The sequence below is a fragment of the Ambystoma mexicanum genome, chromosome 5p (assembly GCF_040938575.1).
Source record: "Ambystoma mexicanum isolate Mex_15411 chromosome 5p, UKY_AmexF1_1, whole genome shotgun sequence".
Lineage (NCBI taxonomy): Eukaryota > Metazoa > Chordata > Amphibia > Caudata > Ambystomatidae > Ambystoma > Ambystoma mexicanum.
The window spans coordinates 40,176,817-40,204,044 of NC_090930.1; the positions used below are offsets into that span (position 1 = coordinate 40,176,817).

The 27,228-nt window shown below is 51.5% G+C and overlaps 3 protein-coding genes across 6 annotated transcripts in view; all 3 read left to right on the forward strand.

Annotated features, from left to right (window-relative positions):
• Window positions 1-27,228, forward strand: part of NLGN3 (neuroligin 3) — a 1,023,628-nt gene that overhangs the window by 527,045 nt on the left and 469,355 nt on the right. The window lies entirely within an intron of this gene.
• On the forward strand, window positions 8,840-11,428 carry LOC138480475 (uncharacterized). Its single transcript, XM_069612255.1, has one exon. The coding sequence runs from the start codon at window positions 8,840-8,842 to the stop codon at window positions 11,426-11,428; it is 2,589 nt and encodes an 862-aa protein (XP_069468356.1).
• On the forward strand, window positions 11,864-13,972 carry LOC138480476 (mucin-2-like). Its single transcript, XM_069612256.1, has one exon. It carries the CDS (start codon window positions 11,864-11,866, stop codon window positions 13,970-13,972), a length of 2,109 nt encoding a protein of 702 aa, XP_069468357.1.

Below are 27,228 nucleotides of genomic sequence, written 5' to 3' on the forward strand. Positions count from 1 at the left end.
ATGCTGATCTACATCGGAGTGAAGCATCTCCGTATCAGATTGGGGATCAAGTGTGGTTAGCTACCAGACATTTACCACTCAAAGGGCCTCGAACATTTAACCCAAAATATCTGGAACCTTATTCTATTACGGAAATAATTAACCCAGTGGCTGTTAAACTTGATTTACCAGCTAGTATGCGAATTCACCCTGTTTTTCATGTGTCACTTCTGAAACCAGTGGTACCCGGAACCCGACTACTCAAACCTCCAGAACCTATTCTAATAGATGGGGAGCCCGAATTCGAAGTGAAGAACATTTTAGACTCAAAAATGTTTAGGTCAAAACTGTTCTACCTAATTGATTGGAAGGGGTATGGACCTCAGGAGAGGTCGTGGGAACCCAGCGACCATGTGCATGCACCTCGATTAGTCAGGAAATTCCACCGACTCTTCCCAGACAAACCAAAACCCCCGGAGGGAACAACCTTGGGAGGGGCCTTGGGGGGGAGTGCTGTCATGATGCCCGCTCCGGGGGAGCCGGTTCAAGCCCTGCGTCCCCGAAAGTGGACATCCAGTCCCCAAGGAAGGACCCAGCAACCCCATATAGGGGCCCTTTGGACAGTGTCCTGGCGCCTATGGCGCCAGGCTCATAAAAGACATCAGTCCTGGCGCCATAGGCGCCAGGCTCATTATGGATGTGCTTGGGTGCACTTACCTGATGCAGACCATGCTGCAGGATCCCGGCCTCCTTGAGGCCTGAAAGGAACTACTTTACCTGTGGGACTAATTTACCATCCGGGTGTGGTCGGGGAAGGATACATACCAGATTGGAGGAAGGATACATACCTGGAACTTCTTCCAAGGCTATTTAAACCCCACCCGAACAGCCACACGTGCTTCGCGTTGTTCTGCATCTAGCAGCTGGATGCTCACCGTGTCTGCTCCTGCATCCTGACTTCTGCCACGCCTGCCAGCATCCTGGATCACCTGCAAAGGAAGAGAAGAAGAGAACAGAAGAAGGAAAAGTCCTTACCTGCTAAATCCGCATCCCGGAGACATCTCGCCGACAATCCTGAAAAGGAAGACTTTTATTTAAAAGCTCATCGCGTCGATCGCTGCAGCGCCGCATTCCACTCACCTTTACTGGGCGCCTCTATGTTCAGCAGCGATCATCCGGATCCGCAGTCACGCCCCAGCGCCTAGGGAGAAAAAGACCAGAACAAAAGGTGAGAGAGAGAAGGGAATAAGGAAAGCTAAATCTCCATGTTAAGACTTACCTGTTGATTCATTCCCTCTTCATTTCGGGTCCGCGCCGCATCCTGGCATTTCCGGACCCCGGCCCCTAAGGGGAAAAAGAGACATCAGCGTTAATGAGCGAATGAAAGACATTATCAAAAAACGCTCATTAAAGACTTACCTGATTTCTACAAGGATTTCACCTCTCATCTCGGGTCGGTGCCTGTTCCCCGGCATTCCGTACCCCGGCCCCTATGGGGAAAAAGACACTAGCATTAGTACATTAATGCATGGACACAAGGAGAACCTCTTATCAAAAAACTTACCTGGAAGCCAAGCAAGTTTGGTTCTCACCAATCTGAAAATCCAGTGAAGTAACTGGATACCAACGCGCCCCTGCCTCAGAAGCAGGATGGAGAGCTCGTCCTTCCAGATCCTAAGGTGAGACGCTACGAGAAATCACAGAAGAGTTTGAAGGAGGGTGAGAGGGGAAAGTGGGAGGCCGATTGCATTACCCCGCAGACAGGTAATCCCCTATTTTCGCCTACCGAAGGATACTTCTGCGAGCCAGACAAGCCAGATTTGGGGGCCCGGTCCAGTCCGTCTTCCGAACCCTGCGCATCACCTTAGAAGAGGTCACAGCAGCGCGAACCAGGCCAGCGCCTCCGTGGGAGTCAGGTGAGCGTTACATATTGGCGCTTGTTGAGTATAGCAGCCCTGGTGGAATATTCTGATGCTTTTGCACAATATGGCAGCCCTAGGGAGATCTTCTGATACTGGTATTGGCACTTGTTAAATATAGCAGCCCTGGTGGAATATTCTGATGCTTTTGCACAATATGGCAGCCCTAGGGAGATCTTCTGAGACTGGTATTGGCGCTTGTTAAGTATAGATGCCCTGGTGGCATATTCTGATGCTTTCGCACAATATGGCCGCCCTAGGGAGATCTTCTGAGACTGGTATTGGTGCTTGTTAAGTATAGCCGCCCTGCTAGAATATTCTGATGCTGTTGCACAATATGGCAGCCCTAGATTGATCTTCTGATACTGGTTTTGGTGCTTGCATGGGCGTAATTTTAGGGGGGACGGGACTGTTTGTCCCCCCAACTTTCATGGCACGCCCGTTTGTCCCCATTCATTTGGCTGGGGCACCTTTTCATCAGATGCCATGTCCCCCCCAACATTTTCAGCAAAGTTACTCCACTGGGTGCTTGTTAAGTATGGACGCACTGGTGGCATATTCTGATGCTTTTGCACAATATGGCAGCCCTAGGGAGATCTTCTGATACTGTTATTGGCGCTTGTTAAGTATAGCAGCCCTGGTGGATTATTCTGATGCTTTTGCATAATATGGCCGCCCTAGGGAGATCTTCTGATACTGGTATTGGTGCTTGTTAAGTAGAGATGCCCTGGTGGAATATTCTGATGCTTTTGCACAATATGGCAGCCCTAGGGAGATCTTCTGATACTGGTATTGGTGCTTATTAAGTATAGCAGCCCTGGTGGAATATTCTGATGCTTTTGCACAATATGGCAGCCCTAGGGAGATCTTCTGATACCGGTATTGGTGCTTATTAAGTATAGCAGCCCTGGTGGAATATTCTGATGCTTTTGCACAATATGGCAGCCCTAGGGAGATCTTCTGATACCGGTATTGGCGCTTATTACGTATAGCAGCCCTGGTGGAATATTCTGATGCTTTTGCACAATATGGCAGCCCTAGGGAGATCTTCTGATACTTGTATTGGCGCTTATTAAGTATAGCTGCCCTGGTGGAATATTCTGATGCTTTTGCACAATATGGCAGCCCTAGGGAGATTTTATGATACTGGTATTGGCGCTTATTAAGTATAGCAGCCCTGGTGGAATATTCTGATGCGTTTGCACAATATGGCAGCCCTAGGGAGATCTTCTGATACTGGTATTGGCACTTGTTGAGTATAGCAGCCCTGGTGGAATATTCTGATGCTTTTGCACAATATGGCAGCCCTAGGGAGATCTTCTGATACTGGTGTTGGCGCTTACTAAGTATAGCCACCCTGGTGGAATATTCTGATTCCATTGCACAATATGGCAGCTCTAGGGAGATCTTCTGATACTGGTATTGACGCTTGTTGAGTAGAGCAGCCCTGGTGGAATATTCTGATGCTTTTGCACAATATGGCAGCCCTAGGGAGATCTTCTGATACTGGTATTGGCGCTTATTAAGTATAGCAGCCCTGGTGGAATATTCTGATGCTTTTGCACAATATGGCAGCCCTAGGGAGATCTTCTGATACTGGTATTGGCGCTTATTAAGTATAGCAGCCCTGGTGGAATATTCTGATGCTTTTGCACAATATGGCAGCTCTAGGGAGATCTTCTGATACTGGTATTGACGCTTGTTGAGTAGAGCAGCCCTGCCAGAATATTCTGATGCTTTTGCATTATATGGCAGCCCTAGGGAGATCTTCTGATACTGGTATTGGTGCTTGTTAAGTAGAGACGCCCTGGTGGAATATTCAGATGCTTTTGCACAATATGGCAGCCCTAGGGAGATTTTCTGATACTGGTATTGGTGCTTGTTAAGTAGAGACGCGCTGGTGGAATATTCTGATGCTTTTGCACCATATGGCAGCCCTAGGGAGATCTTCTGATACTGGTATTGGTGCTTATTAAGTATAGCAGCCCTGGTGGAATATTCTGATGCTTTTGCACAATATGGCAGCCCCAGGGAGATCTTCTGATACTGGTATTGGCGCTTATTAGTATAGCAGCCCTGGTGGAATATTCTGATGCTTTTGCACAATATGGCAGCCCTAGGGAGATCTTCTGATACTTGTATTGGCGCTTATTAAGTATAGCAGCCCTGGTGGAATATTCTGATGCTTTTGCACAATATGGCAGCCCTAGGGAGATTTTATGATACTGGTATTGGCGCTTATTAAGTATAGCAGCCCTGGTGGAATATTCTGATGCGTTTGCACAATATGGCAGCCCTAGGGAGATCTTCTGATACTGGTATTGGCACTTGTTGAGTATAGCAGCCCTGGTGGAATATTCTGATGCTTTTGCACAATATGGCAGCCCTAGGGAGATCTTCTGATACTGGTGTTGGCGCTTACTAAGTATAGCCACCCTGGTGGAATATTCTGATTCCATTGCACAATATGGCAGCTCTAGGGAGATCTTCTGATACTGGTATTGACGCTTGTTGAGTAGAGCAGCCCTGGTGGAATATTCTGATGCTTTTGCACAATATGGCAGCCCTAGGGAGATCTTCTGATACTGGTATTGGCGCTTATTAAGTATAGCAGCCCTGGTGGAATATTCTGATGCTTTTGCACAATATGGCAGCCCTAGGGAGATCTTCTGATACTGGTATTGGCGCTTATTAAGTATAGCAGCCCTGGTGGAATATTCTGATGCTTTTGCACAATATGGCAGCTCTAGGGAGATCTTCTGATACTGGTATTGACGCTTGTTGAGTAGAGCAGCCCTGCCAGAATATTCTGATGCTTTTGCATTATATGGCAGCCCTAGGGAGATCTTCTGATACTGGTATTGGTGCTTGTTAAGTAGAGACGCCCTGGTGGAATATTCAGATGCTTTTGCACAATATGGCAGCCCTAGGGAGATTTTCTGATACTGGTATTGGTGCTTGTTAAGTAGAGACGCGCTGGTGGAATATTCTGATGCTTTTGCACCATATGGCAGCCCTAGGGAGATCTTCTGATACTGGTATTGGTGCTTATTAAGTATAGCAGCCCTGGTGGAATATTCTGATGCTTTTGCACAATATGGCAGCCCCAGGGAGATCTTCTGATACTGGTATTGGCGCTTATTAGTATAGCAGCCCTGGTGGAATATTCTGATGCTTTTGCACAATATGGCAGCCCTAGGGAGATCTTCTGATACTTGTATTGGCGCTTATTAAGTATAGCAGCCCTGGTGGAATATTCTGATGCTTTTGCACAATATGGCAGCCCTAGGGAGATGTTCTGATTCTGGTATTGGCGCGCTTAATAAGTATAGCAGCCCTGTTGGAATATTCTGATGCTTTTGCACAATATGGCAGCCCTAGGGAGATATTCTGATACTGGTATTGGCGTTTGTTAAGTATAGCAGCCCTTGCCAAATGTTCTGGCACTAAACTTCTCTGCAGGAAGCAGTTGTGCCAAGATATCCCGGGGCTGGTCTAGAAAGGTGAAGCAGCCTGCTCAGAAGGACGTGTTGTCGCTGTTAAACATACATCAAACTAGGACGCGTGGGTACCTCCTCACAGCCCCTGCCCCCGCACCTTGTATCTAGTCTCTGTCTGAAAGGGCGAAGGAGGTGCCATGGCATCCACGTGTTTCGCTCTCGGATGAGGGTACCAGTAAGTGGCAGCATACATCCTCTTGCCAGACGTACACTACACGTCTTCACACGTAAAGCAGAAGCGTTATTTTGTCAGTGTGCGGTCTTATTGCCACCGCATCTGGGCCATTGAGGGCCCGGTGACGTCATGACTGGCAGACATGGGGATGTGTAAACTAATTTTAACTTGAAGAAGAGGCGGCACCCACGCCCCTGGAAGCTTGTGTTGCGTGATCTCGATTGGCTCCTGGGAGGCCATCACAGATGGAGGGATGCGTGTGGGTGTGTGTGTGGGTGGGTGGGTGCAGAGGGGCATCTGGCAGGGCATGAAACCCTTGCCTCTCCATTCCTGACATGGTATGCTCTTCTAGACTCTGAATTCATGCAATGCCTTTTTTGAGCTCGGACGGATGCTTTTTGGAGATGGAGCCAGGCTGGTGCTCACAGGAGCTTTCCAGCTTCGGTGCCTCCCATGTGACCTCTCCCTTTTCGAACTATCCTTTCCACGTGGCCTTGTGATTTGGGAGTTTAGCCAGGACAGTGCCTGGCTGTGCCAAGAGGAGTCTGCCTTCACTCATACCTGCAGCTAATGGTTACCAAGATGTCAGCTGGAATATATATCAAGTCATTGTAATATCAAAATGACTCCACTATCTGTGTGTAGGGAACGTGAAATGGCAGTCGAAAGATAGCTTGCAAGTAGCCACCCAGGATAACACACCGCGGCGAGACAGGCGCTTAGATGTCTGAGCAGCTTCAGTCATAGCTTTAAATCCAACATCCATTTTTTGTGATTCCTATATCGGTACATTAAGTATCATTGACGTCACTGATAATAATTCCTGTTATTTCTGCGATTATCAGTGTGATGAAACCGGCATGAACCGTTACATACAAAACATGGATTACCATAGCTGTAGCCTCTGTCTTGTCTACTGAACAATGACACAATTGTTCAATCTTGTCATTGCACTCAGTATCTCCTGTGGGACACAAACACTTTGCATAGCTTAGGTAGTGCAGTTTTGCCTGGTTTAATCAGGTTAACTGGTATTACTTTATTGTTAACAATGATGGCCATCTGCAAGAGTTATGCATATATTTAAACATATAGCATAGTCATTAAATTCTCCTTCACATCACACATTGTACAAAGCTGCAAATATCTTGTATCATGTGTTTTACACATTAAGTACGATCAGTGATTTCTTTTTTTTTTGTGTGGCTACAGTTATGTTACTACAAATGCATATTGCCCCTTCTGGCTGCTTCTTTTACACTGACACAATTGGTGAGAGCCGCTGTTGATTGCTGTCCCCAGCTGTGTATGCCCTCTCCTGACATTTGAGAAAGGCACCAATCCGTTGCGGTTGCTCTATCTCATCACCTGACAGGCTTTTCTAAGTTTCTTACATCCACACACCACTTTATGGACAGTGAGCGGCATGGTCTTGTTATCCTTTTGTCCTTATCTTACTGCCTATCTGAGCGCTGAGAATAAGTTGGGTTGTCGTGCCTCCTTTTCCTTGAAATACACAATGAGTATGAATTGACAAGCTAACTTGGCTAGTGTGTGCTCTAATCAATATGTTGTGGGGTGAGCTACAGTTTCTTGGTTTTTGGGAACATTTCCAGTGTCAGTTACTGCACATTGTGTGTCTGCTTTGTCCTTGGCTTTCAGCGGCTTATTCTGAACCAGATGTGTTTGAGGCAAGATTTCCTGTTGACCAGCTTGCGTGGCTTAGTTTCATGTTGACTCTAGCTCCTGAGTCAATATTGAATTGAGAGTCGCTGCATCGATCAGGGGTTCTTAGCAGTCAGTGTGCACGTCACTCCCACAGGTAATAGATACACCCAAAGGGTAATGACTGTGAAGGGGAGACACACTGGCACCTCTTGGAGCAATGTGACCCTTGTGTGGTGGTATGAAGCAGCGCCATTCTCTCTAGGAAACAGCCGGCAGCAGTGGATTCTGGAGTCTTTCTGGGCGCAGATCCTTAGCTCGATAGAGGAGGAGGGTGTTGCACAGGTGCTGCAGCTCCAGGGGGATATGTGTCCTGGCTTCCTGTGTATGGCTGGCATGTTAGGTTTACATCCTCCTGTACCCGCTGCCGATCTCTCCAATTATTCTGCCGCCTGCAAGCCTGATGTGATAGCAGGTCACATGACCAGGAATGGGGCTTGTTGCTCAGTGGATAAAGGCAGCATGGGTTCAGGTGTATGCAGCAGCAGACGCCGTTCCTTTTCCTCTGGCTTCTAACAGAAGTTGTTCTGATGAGGGGGTTCTGTCACACTGGTGCAAGAAGATTGCCCTTGAACCGGACACTGCTTGCAAATTGCACAGCCTCAATTCTCCCTCTTCTGATTGCGATTGCTAGTAATACTGCGATTAATTAATGACATTTATAGAGCTGTTTAGTGGCACCTCAATGGCTATTCTTACCAGCCATCTCATTGGTGCTCAATTTATTGACCTCAGAATGATGACGACGAGGGGAGCTGGCCCTACAGGGGCTTCAAAGCAGTGCCCTGCAGGCATAACCCAGGTCTCAGATATGTGCTAACTCACTCTGGTATTTTACCAGGTCGGGCCTCCTTTTGATTTTATTTATTTATTTATTGGATATTTGTAAGGTTCCTATGCAACAAACAGCACTTCAAAGCGTTACAAGAGGAAACGTGGGTGGGGGGGGGATGGGACAAGTGAGAAAGATACACTAACGGCCCTTCTAGGCCTTGTGACATTTGTGGGTCGTGCAAGTGCAGAACAAGAAGTGCAAGGGGGCCAGAGGGGAGGGACCAGGCAGCCAGCCACTGAGGCAGAAGCAGGTGTTAGCAGGGGAGGGGGAGAGTGAAGGAGGCGGAGAAAAGGAGGGTCGTGAGGAGCTTCTGGTACTCAAGAAGATCTGGCTCAAGTCTGAGGGGGGCAGGGAGACCATTCCAGAGGGAGGCTCCTGCGGAGGAGCGACATCTACACCCTCCGCCCCCTCTGTTTGCTTAGCAAAGCATCTGATGTCTCTCTATTCCTCCTGCCGCTTCCACCGCTGGACAAACCTGCCATCCTGGATATACCCTCCATCTCAGAAACGCCTTTCACCCCTGGACACACCTTTGAGACATGGACATGCCTTTTACCCATGGCAGGCCTGCCACTCTGAATATGACTGCATCCTGGACATACCTTTTATCTTGCGCAGGCCCTCCACCCTCGACATGACTTCCACCCTGAAGATGACTTCCACCCTGGACATGACTTCTACCCTGAATATGACTTCTACCCTATAAATGCCTTCAACCCTGGAAATGCCTTCAACCCTGGACATGACTTCCACCCTGAACATGACTTCCATCCTGGACATGACTTCCATCCTGGACATGCCTTCCACCCTGACCATGACTTCCACCCTGAACATGACTTCCACCCTGAAGATGACTTCCACCCTGGACATGACTTCCACCCTGGACATGACTTCCACCCTGGAAATGCCTTCAACCCTGGAAATGCCTTCAACCCTGGAAATGCCTTCCACCCTGGACATGACTAGCACCCTGAACATGACTTCAACCCTGGACATGCCTAGCACCCTGAACATGACTTCAACCCTGGACATGCCTTCCACCCTGGACATGCCTTCCACCCTGGAAATGCCTTCCACCCTGAACATGCCTTCCATCCTGGACATGCCTTCCACCCTGAACATGCCTTCCACCCTGGAAATGCCTTCCACCCTGAACATGACTTCCACCCTGAACATGACTTCCACCCTGAACATGACTTCCACCCTGGAAATGCCTTCCACCCTGAACATGCCTTCCACCCTGGACATGCCTTCCACCCTGAACATGCCTTCCACCCTGGAAATGCCTTCCACCCTGAACATGACTTCCACCCTGAACATGACTTCCACCCTGGAAATGCCTTCCACCCTGAACATGCCTTCCATCCTGGACATGCCTTCCATCCTGGACATGCCTTCCACCCTGAACATGCCTTCCACCCTGGAAATGCCTTCCACCCTGAACATGACTTCCACCCTGGAAATGCCTTACACCCTGAACATGCCTTCCACCCTGGACATGCCTTCCACCCTGAACATGCCTTCCATCCTGGACATGCCTTCCACCCTGAACATGCCTTCCACCCTGGAAATGCCTTCCACCCTGAACATGACTTCCACCCTGGACATGCCTTCCACCCTGGACATACCTTCCACCCTGGACATGACTTCCACCCTGAACATGACTTCCACCCTGTACATGACTTCCACCCTGTACATGACTTCTACCCTGGACATGACTTCCATCCTGGACATGACTTCCATCCTGGACATGACTTCCATCCTGGACATGACTTCCACCCTGAACATGACTTCCACCCTGAACATGACTTCCACCCAGGACATGACTTCCACCCTGGACATGACTTCCACCCTGGACATGCCTTCCACCCTGGACATGCCTTCCATCCTGGACATGACTTCCAGACTGGACATGACTTCCACCCTGAACATGACTTCCACCCAGGACATGACTTCCACCCTGAACATGACTTCCACCCTGGACATGACTTCCACCCTGGAAATGCCTTCCACCCTGAACATGACTTCCACCCAGGACATGAATTCCACCCAGGACATGACTTCCACCCTGGACATGACTTCCACCCTGGACATGACTTCCACCCTGGAAATGACTTCCACCCTGGAAATGACTTCCACCCTGGAAATGACTTCCACCCTGGAAATGACTTGCCCCCTGAACATGACTTCCACCCTGAACATGACTTCCCCCCAGGACATGACTTCCGCCCTGAACATGACTTCCGCCCTGTACATGACTTTCAACCTGGAAATGCCTTCAACCCAGGACATGACTTCGGCCCAGGACATGACTTCCACCCTGGACATGACTTCCACCCTGGAAATGCCTTCCACCCTGAACATGACTTCCACCCAGGACATGAATTCCACCCAGGACATGACTTCCACCCTGGACATGACTTCCACCCTGGACATGACTTCCACCCTGGAAATGACTTGCCCCCTGAACATGACTTGCCCCCTGAACATGACTTCCCCCCAGGACATGACTTCCGCCCTGAACATGACTTCCGCCCTGTACATGACTTCCAACCTGGAAATGCCTTCAACCCAGGACATGACTTCCGCCCAGGACACGACTTCCACCCTGGACATGACTTCAACCCAATACATGACTTCCGCCCAGGACATGACTTCCACCCTGAACATGACTTCCACCCTGAACATGACTTCCACCCTGGAAATGACTTCCACCCTGGACATGACTTCCACCCTGGAAATGACTTGCCCCCTGAACATGACTTCCCCCCAGGACATGACTTCCCCCCCAGGACATGACTTCCACCCTGAACATGACTTCCACCCTGAACATGACTTCCACCCTGGAAAAGACTTCCCCCTGAACATGACTTCCACACTGAACATGACTTCCCCCCAGGACATGACTTTCACCCTGGAAATGCCTTCCACCCTGGACTTGACTTCCACCCTGGACGTGACCGCCACCCTGGACATGACCGCCACCCTGGGCATGCCTTCCAACCTGGACATGCCTTCCACACTGGACATGACTGCCACCCTTGACATGACCTCCAACCTGGACATGCCTTCCACACTGGACATGACTGCCACCCTGGACATGCCTTCCACACTGGACATGCCTTCCACACTGGACATGACTGCCACACTGGACATGCATTCCAACCTGTTCATGCCTTCCAACCAGGACATGACTTCCACCCTGGACATGACTTCCACCCTGGACATGACTTCCACCCTGGACATGACTTCCATCCTGGACATGACTTCCACCCTGGACATACCTTCCACCTAGGACATGGCCTTTTATCCTGGACAGACCTTCCACTCTGGACATGCCTTCCTCCTTGGACATGCATTCCACCCTAAACGTGACTGTCGCTCTGGACATGAAATCCACCCTGGGCATGCCTTCCAACCTGGACATGCCTTCCACACTGGACATGACTGCCACCCTGGACATGATCTGCAACCTGGATATGCCTTCGACACTGGACATGACTGCCACCCTGGACATGACCTCCAACCTGGACATGCCTTCCACACTGGACATGACTGCCACCCTGGAAATGACCTCCAACCTGGACATGCCTTCCACACTGGACATGACTGCCACACTGGACATGACTTCCACACTGGACATGCATTCCAACCTGTTCATGCCTTCCAACCAGGACATGCCTTCCACTCTGGACATCTTTACACCCTGGACATGACTGCCCCCCTGGACATGACTTCCACACTGGACATGCCTTCCAACCAGTTAATTCCTTCCACCCTGGACATTCCTTCCACCCTGGACATTCCTTCCACCCTGGACATGACTGCCACACTGGACATGCCTTCCTCCCTGCTCATAAATGCCACACTGGACATACCTTCCACTCTGAGCATGACTGCCGCCATGAACATGACTGCCACACTGGACATGACTGCAACACTGCACATGACTGCCACACTGGACAGGCCTGCCACCCTGGACAAACCTTCCATCTTGGCGATGCCGTCCACCCTTGACATACCTTCCACTCTGAGCATGACTGCCACCCTGGACATACCTTCCACTCTGAGCATGACTGCCACCCTGGACATACCTTCCACTCTGAGCATGACTGCCACCCTGGACATACCTTCCACTCTGAGCATGACTGCCACCCTGGACATACCTTCCACTCTGAGCACGACTGCCACCCTGGACATACCTTCCACTCTGAGCACGACTGCCACCCTGGACATACCTTCCACTCTGAGCGTGCCTTCCACCCTGGACATACCTTCCACTCTGAGCATGACTGCCACCCTGGTGATGCCGTCCACCCTGGACATGCCTTCCACTCTGAGCATGACTGCCACCCTGGACATACCTTCCACTCTGAGCATGACTGCCACCCTGGTGATGCCGTCCACCCTGGACATACCTTCCACTCTGAGCGTGCCTTCCACCCTGGACATACCTTCCTCTCTGAGCATGACTGCCACCCTGGTGATGCCGTCCACCCTGGACATACCTTCCACTCTGAGCGTGCCTTCCACCCTGGACATACCTTCCTCTCTGAGCATGACTGCCACCCTGGTGATGCCGTCCACCCTGGACATACCTTCCACTCTGACCATGACTGCCACCCTGGACATACCTTCCACTCTGAGCATGACTGCCACCCTGGACATGCCTTCCACTCTGAGCATGACTGCCACCCTGGTGATGCCGTCCACCCTGGACATACCTTCCACTCTGAGCGTGCCTTCCACCCTGGACATACCTTCCTCTCTGAGCATGACTGCCACCCTGGTGATGCCGTCCACCCTGGACATACCTACCACTCTGAGCACGACTGCCACCCTGGACATACCTTCCACTCTGAGCACGACTGCCACCCTGGACATACCTACCACTCTGAGCATGACTGCCACCCTGGACATACCTTCCACTCTGAGCACGACTGCCACCCTGGACATACCTTCCACTCTGAGCACGACTGCCACCCTGGACATACCTTCCACTCTGAGCGTGCCTTCCACCCTGGACATACCTTCCTCTCTGACCATGACTGCCACCCTGGTGATGCCGTCCACCCTGGACATACCTTCCACTCTGAGCACGACTGCCACCCTGGTGATGCCGTCCACCCTGGACATGCCTTCCACTCTGAGCATGACTGCCACCCTGGACATACCTTCCACTCTGAGCATGACTGCCACCCTGGTGATGCCGTCCACCCTGGACATACCTTCCACTCTGAGCGTGCCTTCCACCCTGGACATACCTTCCTCTCTGACCATGACTGCCACCCTGGTGATGCCGTCCACCCTGGACATACCTTCCACTCTGAGCACGACTGCCACCCTGGACATACCTTCCACTCTGAGCGTGCCTTCCACCCTGGACATACCTTCCACTCTGAGCATGACTGCCACCCTGGTGATGCCGTCCACCCTGGACATGCCTTCCACTCTGAGCATGACTGCCACCCTGGACATACCTTCCACTCTGAGCATGACTGCCACCCTGGTGATGCCGTCCACCCTGGACATACCTTCCTCTCTGAGCACGACTGCCACCCTGGTGATGCCGTCCACCCTGGACATACCTTCCACTCTGAGCACGACTGCCACCCTGGACATACCTTCCACTCTGAGCACGACTGCCACCCTGGACATACCTTCCACTCTGAGCATGACTGCCACCCTGGACATACCTACCACTCTGAGCACGACTGCCACTCTGGACATACCTTCCACTCTGAGCATGACTGCCACCCTGGACTTGCCTTCCACTATAGACCTGCCTTCCACCCTAGGCACTCCTGCATTCATGGACATAATTGTTCTGCTGTTATAACCCCACTGAGGCCTGGCACCTCTCATTGCTTCTGACTCTGATCTCTTTGCCACCCAGATAACTGAGGAGAGTGACTCCATCAAAGCAGACTTAGTCCCAGCATGAAGTAAAATTAAATCTAGACACTGCTCTAATGCTTGGATTAAAGGGCCGGCTCTCAGCCATCGCCTACCTAGTGCTAATGTAATGTAATTAACAGCTGTCCATTCTCTATTGATATTTATAAATTGAGCGCAACTACGACCCGAAGGAATCTTGGCGCTATCCACACAGAGTCCACAGGGCACGTAGTAGCAAAAAACCATGACCTAAAAAAGATACGTTTTTAGAGGCTTTCCGGAAAGGCAGAGGTTCACCAATGGCCCGTAAGGTCACAGGAATAGAGTTCCACAAGACCGGGGCCGCTACTGAAAACACCCGTCCTTCAACAGTGGCTCTCAAAAAACAGGGAACACGTAGAAGGGAAAGGTTAGCAGAACGCAAATTCTGAGACAGGGTGTGTTTTATAAACTTCTCTCGAAGGTACAGAGCACCCTGGCCATACTAAGCCCGATGGACCAACCGTAAGGCCTTACACTTGTTTCTGGCTGCAAGTGGCAGTCAGTGTAGGTTCCGAAGTGCTTGGGAAACATGGGCACATTTAGGCAGGCCAACAGCTAAGCGAGCAGTTGAATTCTGTACCAGCCGCAATCGCTGGATAAGAAACGTAGGTTTGGCTAATAGGATGGCATTGCAGTAGTCGAGAGTCCCTGATATGGACATCGAGACCACCAGACACCATAGGTCAAGGGGAATGTATGGCGGAATGTTTCTAAGCATCCTAAGCTTAGCATGGCCCGTACGACATCTCGCCTTGACCTGAGGAGCGGCTGAGACGGATGCTTAGCATGGCCCACACGGCATCTCGCCTTGACCTGAGGAGCGGCTGAGACGGATGCTTAGCATGGCCCGCACAACATCTCGCCTTGACCTGAGGAGCGGCTGAGACGGATGCTTAGCATGGCCCACACGGCATCTCGCCTTGACCTGAGGACCCGGTGAGAGGGATGCTTAGCACGGCCCGCACGGCATCTCGCCTTGACCTGAGGAGCGGCTGAGACGGATGCTTAGCATGGCCCACACGGCATCTCGCCTTGACCTGAGGAGCGGCTGAGATGGATACTTAGCATGGCCCGCACGGCATCTCGCCTTGACCTGAGGACCCGGTGAGAGGGATGCTTAGCACGGCCCGCACGGCATCTCGCCTTGACCTGAGGAGCCGGTGAGAGGGATGCTTAGCACGGCCCGCACGGCATCTCGCCTTTACATGAGGAGCCGGTGAGAGGGATGCTTAGCATGGCCCGCACGGCATCTCGCCTTGACCTGAGGAGCGGCTGAGATGGATACTTAGCATGGCCCGCACGGCATCTCGCCTTGACCTGAGGACCCGGTGAGAGGGATGCTTAGCACGGCCCGCACGGCATCTCGCCTTGACCTGAGGAGCCGGTGAGAGGGATGCTTAGCACGGCCCGCACGGCATCTCGCCTTTACATGAGGAGCCGGTGAGAGGGATGCTTAGCATGGCCCGCACGGCATCTCGCCTTGACCTGAGGAGCCGGTGAGAGGGATGCTTAGCATGGCCCGCACGGCATCTCGCCTTGACCTGAGGAGCCGGTGAGAGGGATGCTTAGCATGGCCCGCACTACATCTCCCATGATCTGAGGAGTGGCTGAGAGGGATGCTTAGCATGGCCCACACGGCATCTCACCTTGACCTGAGGAGTGGCTGAGAGGGATGCTTAGCATGGCCCGCACGGCATCTCGCCTTGACCTGAGGAGCCGGTGAGAGGGATGCTTAGCATGGCCCGCACTACATCTCCCATGATCTGAGGAGTGGCTGAGAGGGATGCTTAGCATGGCCCACACGACATCTCGCTTTGACCTGAGGAGCCGCTGAGAGGGATGCTTAGCATGGCCGCACAGCATCTCGCCTTTACCTGAGGAGCGGCTGAGACGGATGACACCATTTTTCACCTGGTGAACAGGTATAGGTAAACGTTTGGGCAGCTGGAGAATGGCTGTGTATGTGTGTCCAGGCACTAGAGCTGGGGTGAACGTTGCTAGCCAGTTCACCTGTCTCGGAGGTCGAAGGCAGATGCGTTATATTTCTTCTTAGTTACTTTCCCGGAGTACTTTTAGGGTGAGTTGTGCCCCTTTGTGATCCGACTTTTGCAGCGCAGCATATTTTACTCTAGGTCAGGCGTGTGGCGAGGAGGGGGCGCGGGGGCGGTACCTCTCTTGAGATAGAGTCCGCTAGTTGGAATGCGACATCCTCCGAAGCCTTCTAGTACTTAATATGGGGTTCCTAGAGAGGTATTTTGGGGGTGTTATTCCACATTCCAGGATGAACATCAATTTGTTTCGTGTTTTTCGTTGGGAATGAACTACCAGCAGAGGTTGATAAAGACCCCCGTTTACAATTTAGCACTCGGACACTGTTTCTAAATATTTGGGTCATTTAACCAGGTATGCTTTCTCAAAGATACATACGGTTTTCACAGTAACCCTTTCTTCAGTCAGGAGCCAGTGTAGAGCCATCAGTGCAGGGGTGATGTGCTCGTGCCTCATCATACCCGGTGAATATGTCTTCAGTCAGGAGCCAGTGTAGAGCCATCAGTGCAGGGGTGATGTGCTCGTGCCTCATCATACCCGGTGAATATGTCTTCAGTCAGGAGCCAGTGTAGAGTTTTCAGTTCACGGGTGATGTGCTCATGCTTCATCAAACCTGGAGGTCTTTCTTCATTAAGGAGCCAGTGTAGAGCTTTTAGTGCAGGGTGATGTGCACAGGCATCATAAGAACCTGGAGACTCGTTCTTCATTGGGGAGCCAGTGTGGAGCTTTCAGTGCAGGGGTGATGTGCTCAGGCATCATAAGAACCTGGAGACTCGTTCTTCATTGAGGAGCCAGTGTACAGCTTTCAGTGCAGGGGTGATGTGCTCAGGCATCATAAGAACCTGGAGACTCGTTCTTCATTGAGGAGCCAGTGTACAGCTTTCAGTGCAGGGGTGATGTGCTCAGGCATCATAAGAACCTGGAGACTCGTTCTTCATTGAGGAGCCAGTGTGGAGCTGTCAGTGCAGGGGTGATGTGCTCAGGCATCATAAGAACCTGGAGACTCGTTCTTCATTGAGGAGCCAGTGTGGAGCTTTCAGTGTAGGACCGATGTGCTCATGCTTCATCAAAGCTTCCTTTAGGCATGTTCTATTGTTGAGTGTTCAGTGTGGGGGTGATATGCTATTTTCTCATAAAACCTAATCACCCTTAAATGAGTCATGAGCCAGTTCCGATATTTTAGTGCAGGAGTGATGTGCTCATGTGCCATCAACCTGATGCCTCTTCCTTCAGTCATGGGCCGGTATAGCGATTCCATTTCAGGAGTGATGTGTTCATATGTCATCAAGCCTGGTGGCCCTTTCTTCAGTCGTGAGCCAGGGTAAGGACATAGGTGCAGGGGTGGTGTGTATATGTGTCCTGAAGCCTGGTGACCCTTCCTTCAGTCATGAGCCAGAGTAAGGTGATGTGCTTATGTGTCGTCAAGCCTGGTGACCCTTCCTTCAGTCACGATCAAGGGTAACGACATCAGTGTAGGGGTGAAGTGCTTATGTGTCGTCAAGCCTGGTGACCCTTCCTTCAGTCATGAGCCAGAGTAAGGACATCAGTGCAGGGGTGATGTGCTTATGTGTCATCAAGCCTGGTGACCCTTCCTTCAGTCATGGGCCAGGGTAAGGACATCAGTGCAGGGGTGATGTGCTTATGTGTCATCAAGCCTGGTGACCCTTCCTTCAGTCATGAGCCAGAGTAAGGACATCAGTGCAGGGGTGATGTGCTTATGTGTCCTGAAGCCTGGTGACCCTTCCTTCATTCACGATCAAGGGTAACGACATCAGTGTAGGGGTGAAGTGCTTATGTGTCATCAAGCCTGGTGACCCTTCCTTCAGTCATGAGCCAGGGTAAGGACATCAGTGCAGGGGTGAAGTGCTTATGTGTCGTCAAGCCTGGTGACCCTTCCTTCAGTCATGAGCCAGGGTAAGGACATCAGTGCAGGGGTGATGTTCTTATGTGTCATCAAGCCTGATGACCCTTCCTTCAGTCATGGTCCAGGGTAAGGACATCAGTGCAGGGGTGATGTGCTTATGTGTCATCACGCCTGGTGACCCTTCCTTCAGTCATGAGCTTTTAGTGCAGGATGAAGTGCTGATGTGCTGGCCCTTTCTTTAGTCCTGAGCCTGGGTAAGGACATCAGTGCAGGGGAGATGTGCTTATTTGTCGTCAAGCCTGGTGACCCTTCCTTCAGTCATGGGCCAGGGTATGGACATCAGTGCAGGGGTGATGTGCGTATGTGTCTACAAGCCTGGTGACCCTTTCTTCAGTCATGAGATAGCATAAGGACAATAATGCAGGGGTGATGTGCTTATGTGTCATCAAGCCTGGTGACCCTTCCTTCAGTCATGATCCAGTTTAAGGACATCAGTGCAGGGGTGATGTGCTTATGTGTCGTCAAGCCTGGTGACCCTTCAGTCATGGGCCAGGTTAAGGACATTAGTACAGGGGTGATGTGTGTATGTGTCGTCAAGCCTGGTGACCCCTCAGTCATGAGACAGGGTAATGCCATCAGTGCATGGGTGATGTGCTCATGTGCCATCAGGCCTGGTGACCCTTCCTTCAGTCATGGGCCAGGGTAAGGACATCAGTGCAGGGGTGATGTGCTTATGTGTCTACAAGCCTGGTGACCCTTCCTTCAGTCATTGACCAGGGTAAGGACATCAGTGAAGGGGTGATGTGCTTATGTGTCTACAAGCCTGGTGGCCCTTCAGTCATGAGACAGGTTAATGCCATCAGTGCATGGGTGATGCGCTCATGTGTCATCAAGCCTGGTGACCCTTCCTTCAGTCATGGGCCAGGGTAAGGACATCAGTGCACGGGTGATGTGCTTATGTGTCTACAAGCCTGATGGCCCTTCCTTCAGTCATGGGCCAGGGTAAGGACATGAGTGCAGGGGTGATGTGCTTATGTGTCTACAAGCCTGGTTACCCTTCCTTCAGTCATGGGCTAGGGTAAGGACATCAGTGCACGGGTGATGAGCGTGATGAGCTCATGTGTCATCAGGCCAGGTGGCCCTTTGTCCAGTTCAGAGCCAGTGTAGAGCTTTCGGTGCAGGGGTGCGGGCCCACGGTTCCTCACACCTGCTACGCTTCCTTCAGTTAGGGCCATTGTTGAACGTGTAGTGCTCTTGTTGCCTGAGACTTTGTACCCCCCAGGCTCCCTGGCTTTGGGGGAGTTGCAGGTGTGTGTATAACTTATACTGCAGGCCTGTGCCCTTACTGGTGTCGTTCTCGAGTCTCCAGAAGGCCTGGGTACGCCTGCCATCTGGCAGAGTGCCAGGGGTGTCAGCATACCATTTGCCACTTGTGCTTGGCAGTGGGCGTTATGCGTTACTCTGCTAAATGTTGCACGACATATCTCAAGTCTTATTTATAGATGTATCTACAACACGGATTCCTTTTCTTTCCAGAACATTCTATTGTACGGATCACACGCAAGAAATCGGGCTGGCAGACCATTTTATAGATTTCTACTTGCTGTGCACATAATCAGAGTGTGGGCACACCGGCCTAACCCTGGGTGAGACCCCAGAAGAGCAAAAGGCAACGCAGGGCACCTCTTAAACTTCATGGGCATTGGGTAACCACTGTCCCCCAGCGCTATGGCCACTGTGTGGGGAGGAGTCGCCAAACATCCAGGACCAGTAAACACGGGGACATGACCTGCAAGTTAATGCAAAGGGCACTTGCAAACAGTTTTATAAAATAAGTGGAGGGGCCCTTGTGGACATGATGCCAGCTTCTCCTGTAATGTAAGGGGGCGCCTCCAAGCTTTAAAGTCATGAGAAGTACCGAGAGCTTACACGAAAAGCAGAAGACCTCATAACACGGCCCTTAATGTGGATCCAACAATGCTCATTGTTAACCTTACTGCAAATCCCAAACCCCAACGGTTTCTGGGAGCCAAAGTGGATGGCGGTCCTGAATAAATCTCACTGTCCAAACTCATTTGCACACATGTGTTCTAGAAACCTAACACAGCGTGTACGTTGGATGCCACCAAGTCCATCGGCCGAAGCCTTGGTAACACTGGAACCTGAGCGTGCCAGCTCCCAGAAGCTAGAGGAGGTCTCTTCAACCTCCAAGTCTCATGCCAGTACTGGAAGCAGAGAGGTACTGGAAGCAGTGAGGTACTGGAAGCAGTGAGGTACTAGAAGCTGATGCAGAGGTTGCTAGCTTGTGTGATGCTCTGATTACTTACCGGTAATCTTCATTACTCCTAGTCCTACTCTTCCTCGTCACAGTACTTACTTCATGAGGCCCCTGCCTCTGACACAGGACCTTCTTCTATTTCTTTAAATTCCTATAACTCCTCCCCCACATCCACGTCACTCAGTTTCATATTACCAAGCCAGAGCATGGGACCTTCCCCGCAGGGAGGGTGAGGAGGGTCGTCAGTACTGTGACGAGGAAGAGTAGGACTAGGATTAATGAAGATTACCGGTAAGTAATCAGAGCATTACCTCCACGTCCACTCTTCCTCGTCCCAGTACTTACTTCATGAGGTATACCAAAGCAGCAACGGGGAAAAGGTCCCAATGAGAAACAGAGCTAAAAACAGTGCAGCAAACACACCCACAATAACTCTTAATTCACATCCCCACAGATAAAACTCCAACCACGAAGGAACCAACCCCCCGAGTGGGAGAAACTCAACCCATAGCGGTTGATGGAAATCCCTAGACCAGCCAAGGCGGCAGCCATACAAATCTCTTGCAGAGAAAAACCCTCCTTGCATCGGCCCATGAAGCCGCCAAACCCCTGGCGGACCGCCCCTGATCGTGCGCAGGCAAAGGCAGGCCAAAAGCAATATAGGCACTGGGATCACAACCCGGAACCATCGGAAAATGGAAACCACAGATACGTTTTGCCCAGCCACAGCCGGACCACAAGCAATCAGAAGACTATCAGATTGGTGGGAAAAAGCAAACTTAGCCAAATACTCCAACACGTCCCACCGGACATAATGTTAAGCCGAGCCACCTCCTCATGCATTCTCGGATCATGAAAGAAGTCAGGGAGAACCAGATCCTGAGAGGTGTGAAAACCAAGATCCAACTTAAGGGAGAAACTTCGGACCACACCTCAGCAGCACCGAGTCTGGCAGCGCCCTCAGGAAAGGAGGGTGACATAAGAGAGCCCCAATCTCCCCAAGCATACGGGCAGAAGCGAGGGCAATAAGAAAAGCAGATTTCAGTGTAAGATGTTTGATATCAATCTCGGAAAAGGGCTCAAAAGGAGGCCCTTGAAGGAACCGTAATACAAGAGGGAGATCCCAAGGGGGAAGCCCTTTATCAGAACACCATCAGAGTGGAGGGTCTAAGAGCATCCATTATGTACTCAACTACAGGATCTGAGCACCCCTGAGATATCAACCTAGACTGAGCAATAGCCACACTGGCCATTGCATCCAGTGGAATTCCAACCGCAGATCCCCTTGAAGGGGAAACTGCCACCTCGGAATCAGCCAAGGTTCCTAGGACAGAAGCTCCAACAGAGAGGGGAGCCAACTCCGGCGGGACCAGAACTGAGCTAACAACAACACAGTCACCCTGGACACTCTGATGCGCCAAACCACCCGGGGCAGAAGGGGAATAGGCGGAAAGGCATAATGGAAAACCCCAAGGCCACTGTACAGAGAGGGCATCCATTCCCCAATCCCCCCGGCCTGAAACCGAGAGCAGAAGAGGCAAACTTCTGCTGAGGCCGGGGATGCAAGCAGGTCTAGAACCGGGGACCCTAATCTGACACAGGTCACTGCAAAGACCTGGGCCAACAGGACCAGTTCCGCAGCGGAGTGAAAACCGGCGTCTGAGAAGATCCGCTTGAACATTGTCCACCCTTCTGATACGTGAGGCCACCAGAGACACCAGATGAGATTCCTCCCAGGTGCCTATCAGCGCTGCCAGAGCATTCAAGGAGCGGCCGGAACTCCTTTTTCAGTTGACATATGCCAAGGCCGTTGTATTGTCCGATCGGATCAAAACCGCCGACCGTCCAGCAACTCCTTGTAGTACTCCAGAGCTTGGACAATGGCACAACTCTTGCCAATTGGATGATCGCCGGCTCTCCCCAGATCTCACAACCCTTGAGCTGAGAGGACCCCCAATGTAGAACCTTTCTGCTGGCGTCGGTAGTAAGAGAGGCCAGAGGAGGATGGACCATGCACACCTCAGCCTGTAGACCTGAAACCCCCCGCCACCACAGCAGGGAGACTCGCAGCGCTGGGGACACCGAAAACACAACTACGAAAGCCGAGACGTCGGAAACCAGTGGGAGAGAGTATAAGACACCAGGGGACATAACCGAAGACGGGCTCAAGGAACCGAAAAACGCAAGACGCCACGTGCCCCGTAACTTCAGCAACAGGCGAGCCGAGACACACTGCCTTCTGAGAACCCAGCCCAGACCAGCCAGCAAGCGCCCCCCCTGCACAACATCCAGAGTACACTCTCCCCAGACGTCCGGACAAGCAGTGCAGGGTCTTGAGACCCATAAGCAGTTGACACATCCTAGAAGGCATAGGGACCAGGAACACCAGCAAGTAGAAAACTTGACCCTGAACAGGGAGAGGAACGGGCAAGACGGTAACCCACAACAATCCTTCCTAGAGAACGGATCCCATGGCCAACTACTTGGACCGTGAGCTGGGTACCAAAGTCCTAACCATGCAAACCTGGACAGGAGGAGACAGGAACTGCAACCGATACCCCCCTCCGGAAGGAGCCCATTACCCAGGAAGCCGAACCCCACCGGTCCCATACACCTCAGAGAAGATAGAGACGAGGAGCCAGGGAAAACCGCCAGTCACTGCACTTGCACCAGAGGAAAATCACAGGACGTTGAAGCATGCCTGCGCCACAATGCATGCTTGTCAGCCCACAAAAAGATCCGACTTATCAAAAGGAAGATACAGGACAGCCCAGAAGTCCAGCAGACCAGGGCCTCCCCAGCCGACAGAGGAGCCACCAGGCTGGCGTCAAAAGGGCAGAGTACTGTCACAAAGCAGGGCAAAGCAATCCATCCCGGATAGCAGACATCAAAGGCAACCCCCCACCTGGGGTATTCCTACACTGGAAAAACCCACTGAAGTGACATCCCCCTCCACCGGCACCAGGGGCTCTGAGAACCCCTCTAAGCACAGACATGTGCCACCATGTGCCATATCACTTCCCACAAGTCTGAGAGGAGGCGTGAAAGCAACACGTCGGCACCGGAGGACCTAGGCCCTAAAAGAAGAGACACTGGGAACCCTCTGAATGGCCATTACTTCCATGATGCATTTTCTATAATTCCATGCCGGACAAGGGAAAAGAAAATCATCTCCTTTGACCTTCCCTTGTGCAGTTCAGAGGAAGAGGACAGGACAAGGAGTCTGCGTCCATAGCTAGAACAGACCCAAACACACCACTAACTCGCCACATTACTGAGAGGTGGCTTGAGCCCTGTATCCAGTAGCTGGTAGCCCCAAGTTCTAAATCGTTCCAATGCGTCGGTCTAGGAAGGATGAAATGCCGAGTCAGCACCGCAGAGACTCGAACCCGAAGTGTAGACTATGCCAGGCCGGTACCCTTCAGGCCGGTTGCAGACGCGTCCAAATCTGCGCCGTTTCACAGGCTGTACGCAAAGAATGCAGCCAAAATCCGGTGCATCCTGGGCTGCGTGTGTCTGAGGAGCGGGTAGTATGTGACATGCCTGTGACAGAACAGAGCCCCAGCACTTTCAAAGACTCTCTGCCACTGTCACCCCACGACAAGAAGCAGAGAGGCCTCACAACAAAAAGGGAAGGCTAGCCCATACTGCCAAGTGCTTGCCATTATTTCCAATAAAGATGTGTATACAGAGCACGAGGAAACGGCATGTTGAAGGAGTCAAGATGGCCATACCAGCAGGAGAGGGGAAAAATATCAAGCACAGTCCTCCCCTCTCCTTACCTTCCCCCAGAGAATGCAGCTAACATCCGGTGCATGCTGTGCTGTGTGTGTCTGAGGAGTGGGTGGTATGTGACATGCCTGCGACAGGACAGAGCCCCGCACTTTCAATGACTCTCTGCCACTGTCACCCCACGACAAGAAGCAGAGAGGCCACACAACAAAAGGGAAGGCTAGCCCATACTGCCAAGTGCTTGCCATCATTTCCAATAAAGATGTGTACACAGAGCACGAGGAAAAGGCCTGTGGAATCAAGATGGCCAAAACAGGAGGAGAGGGGAAAAACATCAAGCCCAGTCCTCCCCTCTCCTTACCTTCCCCCGGGCCATGCAGGACCCGGGACACAATGCTCACGCTGCGGTCCGGAACCCAGCAAAGAACCGAGCGAGGCAATCCCGCTCAACTGTGACCCCAAGCCCCGCAGGTGGCCCAGGAGCAGCGCCGCACCTGAGGGAGCCGAGGGCCCCGCCACACAGCCCCCCCCAGGGGGCCAGCAATCGGTGCTCCGCAGTGCCCCGCACCGGGAAGAAAAAGTCCAACCTGCCAGAGGCAGGAAAAATTAAACTGAGTGACATGGATGTGGGGGAGGAGTTATAGGAATTTAAAGAAATAGAAGAAGGTCCTGTGTCGGAGGCAGGGGCCTCATGAAGTAAGTACTGGGACGAGGAAGAGTGGACGTGGAGGTAAAGGACGCCTTGTCTTCATTGAACTCCATCTTGGAATATTGGTTCCGGATCATCCGCGACTGAGACGCTATGCAGGATGCAGAAGTGGACGCCATCTTGGAATAGTGGTTCCTGATCATCCGTGACTGAGGCGCTATGAAGGCTGTAGAAGTGGACGCCATATTGGAATATTGGTTCTGGACCATCCGTGACTGTGGCGTTATGCAGGATGCAGAAGTGGAAACCATCTTGGAATATTGGTTCCGGATCATCCGCGACTGAGACGCTATGCAGGATGCAGAAGTGGACGCCATCTTGGAATAGTGGTTCCGGATCATCCGTGACTGAGGCGCTATGCAGGATGCAGAAGTGGACGCCATCTTGGAACATTGGTTCTGGACCATCCGTGACTGTGGCGCAATGCAGGATGTGGAAGTGGACGCCATCTCTAATCAGCTTTGCGGCTCTGCTGCGCCCACCACACCTTCTATCGTTGCCAACTTTTGCTGGTCCAATGGGCTGGTGGCTGACTCCAGGACGTGTCTGCAGGGGGAGGCTACTCGAGTGTGAATCTGCTGAGCAGCTTTGGAACTGTGTTGGGGCTGATTAAGCATGTGGAGTTCTGCCCACTGCGGGCACTGGTTTCATGTAAAACTCCCTGTAAATATCAACGGTTGCCACCTGTCTCTACGCCCTGATTTCATGACACTTGTCTGCAGTGTGTGTCTCTGTCGCCCTCACTGTCTCTGAATGTGCACTTTCTGTATGGACTCATATAGCCCGAACCTACCTATGGAGCAGCAGAACAGTGAAGCCCCCTAGAAAGTAGGCTGGGCATTACACAGCAATTCCTCGCCGCCAAGGCAGGCCACTGGGCACGGTGGTGGTTTTCTCCTGGGAGCGGGTGCTGCGGGTACCATGCGTTCATTAGGCACTCCCTGAAGAGGACCTCCTTGAGCTGCAAGAACGTTGAGGCTGTCCTAATTCCAATGGGTATAGTGTGCCATTAAGAAACCAGTAAAAAAATGCTTGGTTCCTGTATTGTCAACTGTTCCCCAGTGTTGCCTCAAGTCTTGCAAGTCTGGAAGTGTGTTTACTATCTGAGCAGCGGAGTTCTAAGCGTTAGTGCCTGGAAAGTGACTCAGACTATCTCGAAGCGCCTCTTGGCTGGAAGAGGGAACCAGTGAAGCTGTCTCAGGATGGGGGAGATGAGCTCACATGTTCTTGGTCCTATGACCAGGCGTGCAGTAACATCTTGAATGGCCCTTAGTGGGGTTACATGTGTGGCAGAGACACCGCCACCGCATGAGATTGTTAGGGGTTGCACCTCAGATCTGACCTCCTCTGGTAGGATTAAGGGTTTTATCTGGCAGGTGAATCCTACTTGGTTTCAGGTCATCTGTCTTTTTTGGTGGTGTTTGCTTTCAGTAATGCACCCCAGTGATTGTGTGGATGGTGCCCTCGGTGCCCCCTCTTTATTTGTATGATCTAGTAGAATTAGAGAGCCAGTTGCAGGGGGTTGCCTTGTTCTCCAGCTAACAGGTTGCACTAGACCGCCGGCCCAGAGCCTCCCCTTTGAGGGCCCAGGGTTTATGGATCTTCAGAAGTGCATGGAATGTTGGTGCACTGGGACTTATTGTGACCAAGTCTGCCTCTTGCTTAGATATCCATTTCCTCTGATATGTGCCTTTTCCACTGTCATGGCTCTCAAAGGGATCACCAGGAATACATCACCGAGCTGCCGATTACATTCCTGAGTGTACGCTCGCCTGGTTAGCATGACGATGACACCGCCTTTGTCTGCTTTTCTGGGGATAATCTCTTGACCGGTTCTTAAAGACTGAATTGTCTAACGCTCCTGTTTTAAAGAATTTCTGAAAACCCTGCATCTTGGTTTTATTCTCAAGCACAACTCATTCTTGCATGACTCTGCTCTCCAACCCAAGTGCTTCTGGATTATGGCTCGAGGAAGGAGGACATAACATTGAAGAACTCATTCTTGCATGACCCTACTCTCGAACCCAAGTGCTTCTGGAGTATGGCTCGAGGAAGGAGGACAGAACGCAGAAGAACTCATTCTTGAATGACCCTACTCTCAAACCCAACTGCTTCTGGAGTATGGCTCGAGGAAGGAGGACAGAATGTTAAAGAACTCATTCTTGCATGACACCACTCTGGAACAGAACTGCTTCTGGAGTATGGCTCGAGGAAGGAGGACAGAACGCAGAAGAACTCATTCTTGCATGACCCTACCCCCCAGCCCAACTGCTTCTGGATTATGGCTCGAGGAAGGAGGACATAACATTAAAGAATTCATTCTTGCATGACCCTACTCTCGAACCCAAGTGCTTCTGGAGTATGGCTCGAGGAAGGAGGACAGAACGCAGAAGAACTCATTCTTGAATGACCCTACTCTCAAACTCAACTGCTTCTGGATTATGGCTCGAGGAAGGAGGACAGAACGCAGAAGAACTCATTCTTGCATGAACCTACCCCCCCAGCCCAACTGCTTCTGGATTA

Excerpts from the sequence above, each read along its gene's own strand:
- LOC138480475 (XM_069612255.1), top strand. The coding sequence starts at position 8,840 with ATGCCTTCAACCCTGGAAATGCCTTCAACCCTGGACATGACTTCCACC.
- LOC138480476 (XM_069612256.1), top strand. The coding sequence starts at position 11,864 with ATGACTTCCACACTGGACATGCCTTCCAACCAGTTAATTCCTTCCACC.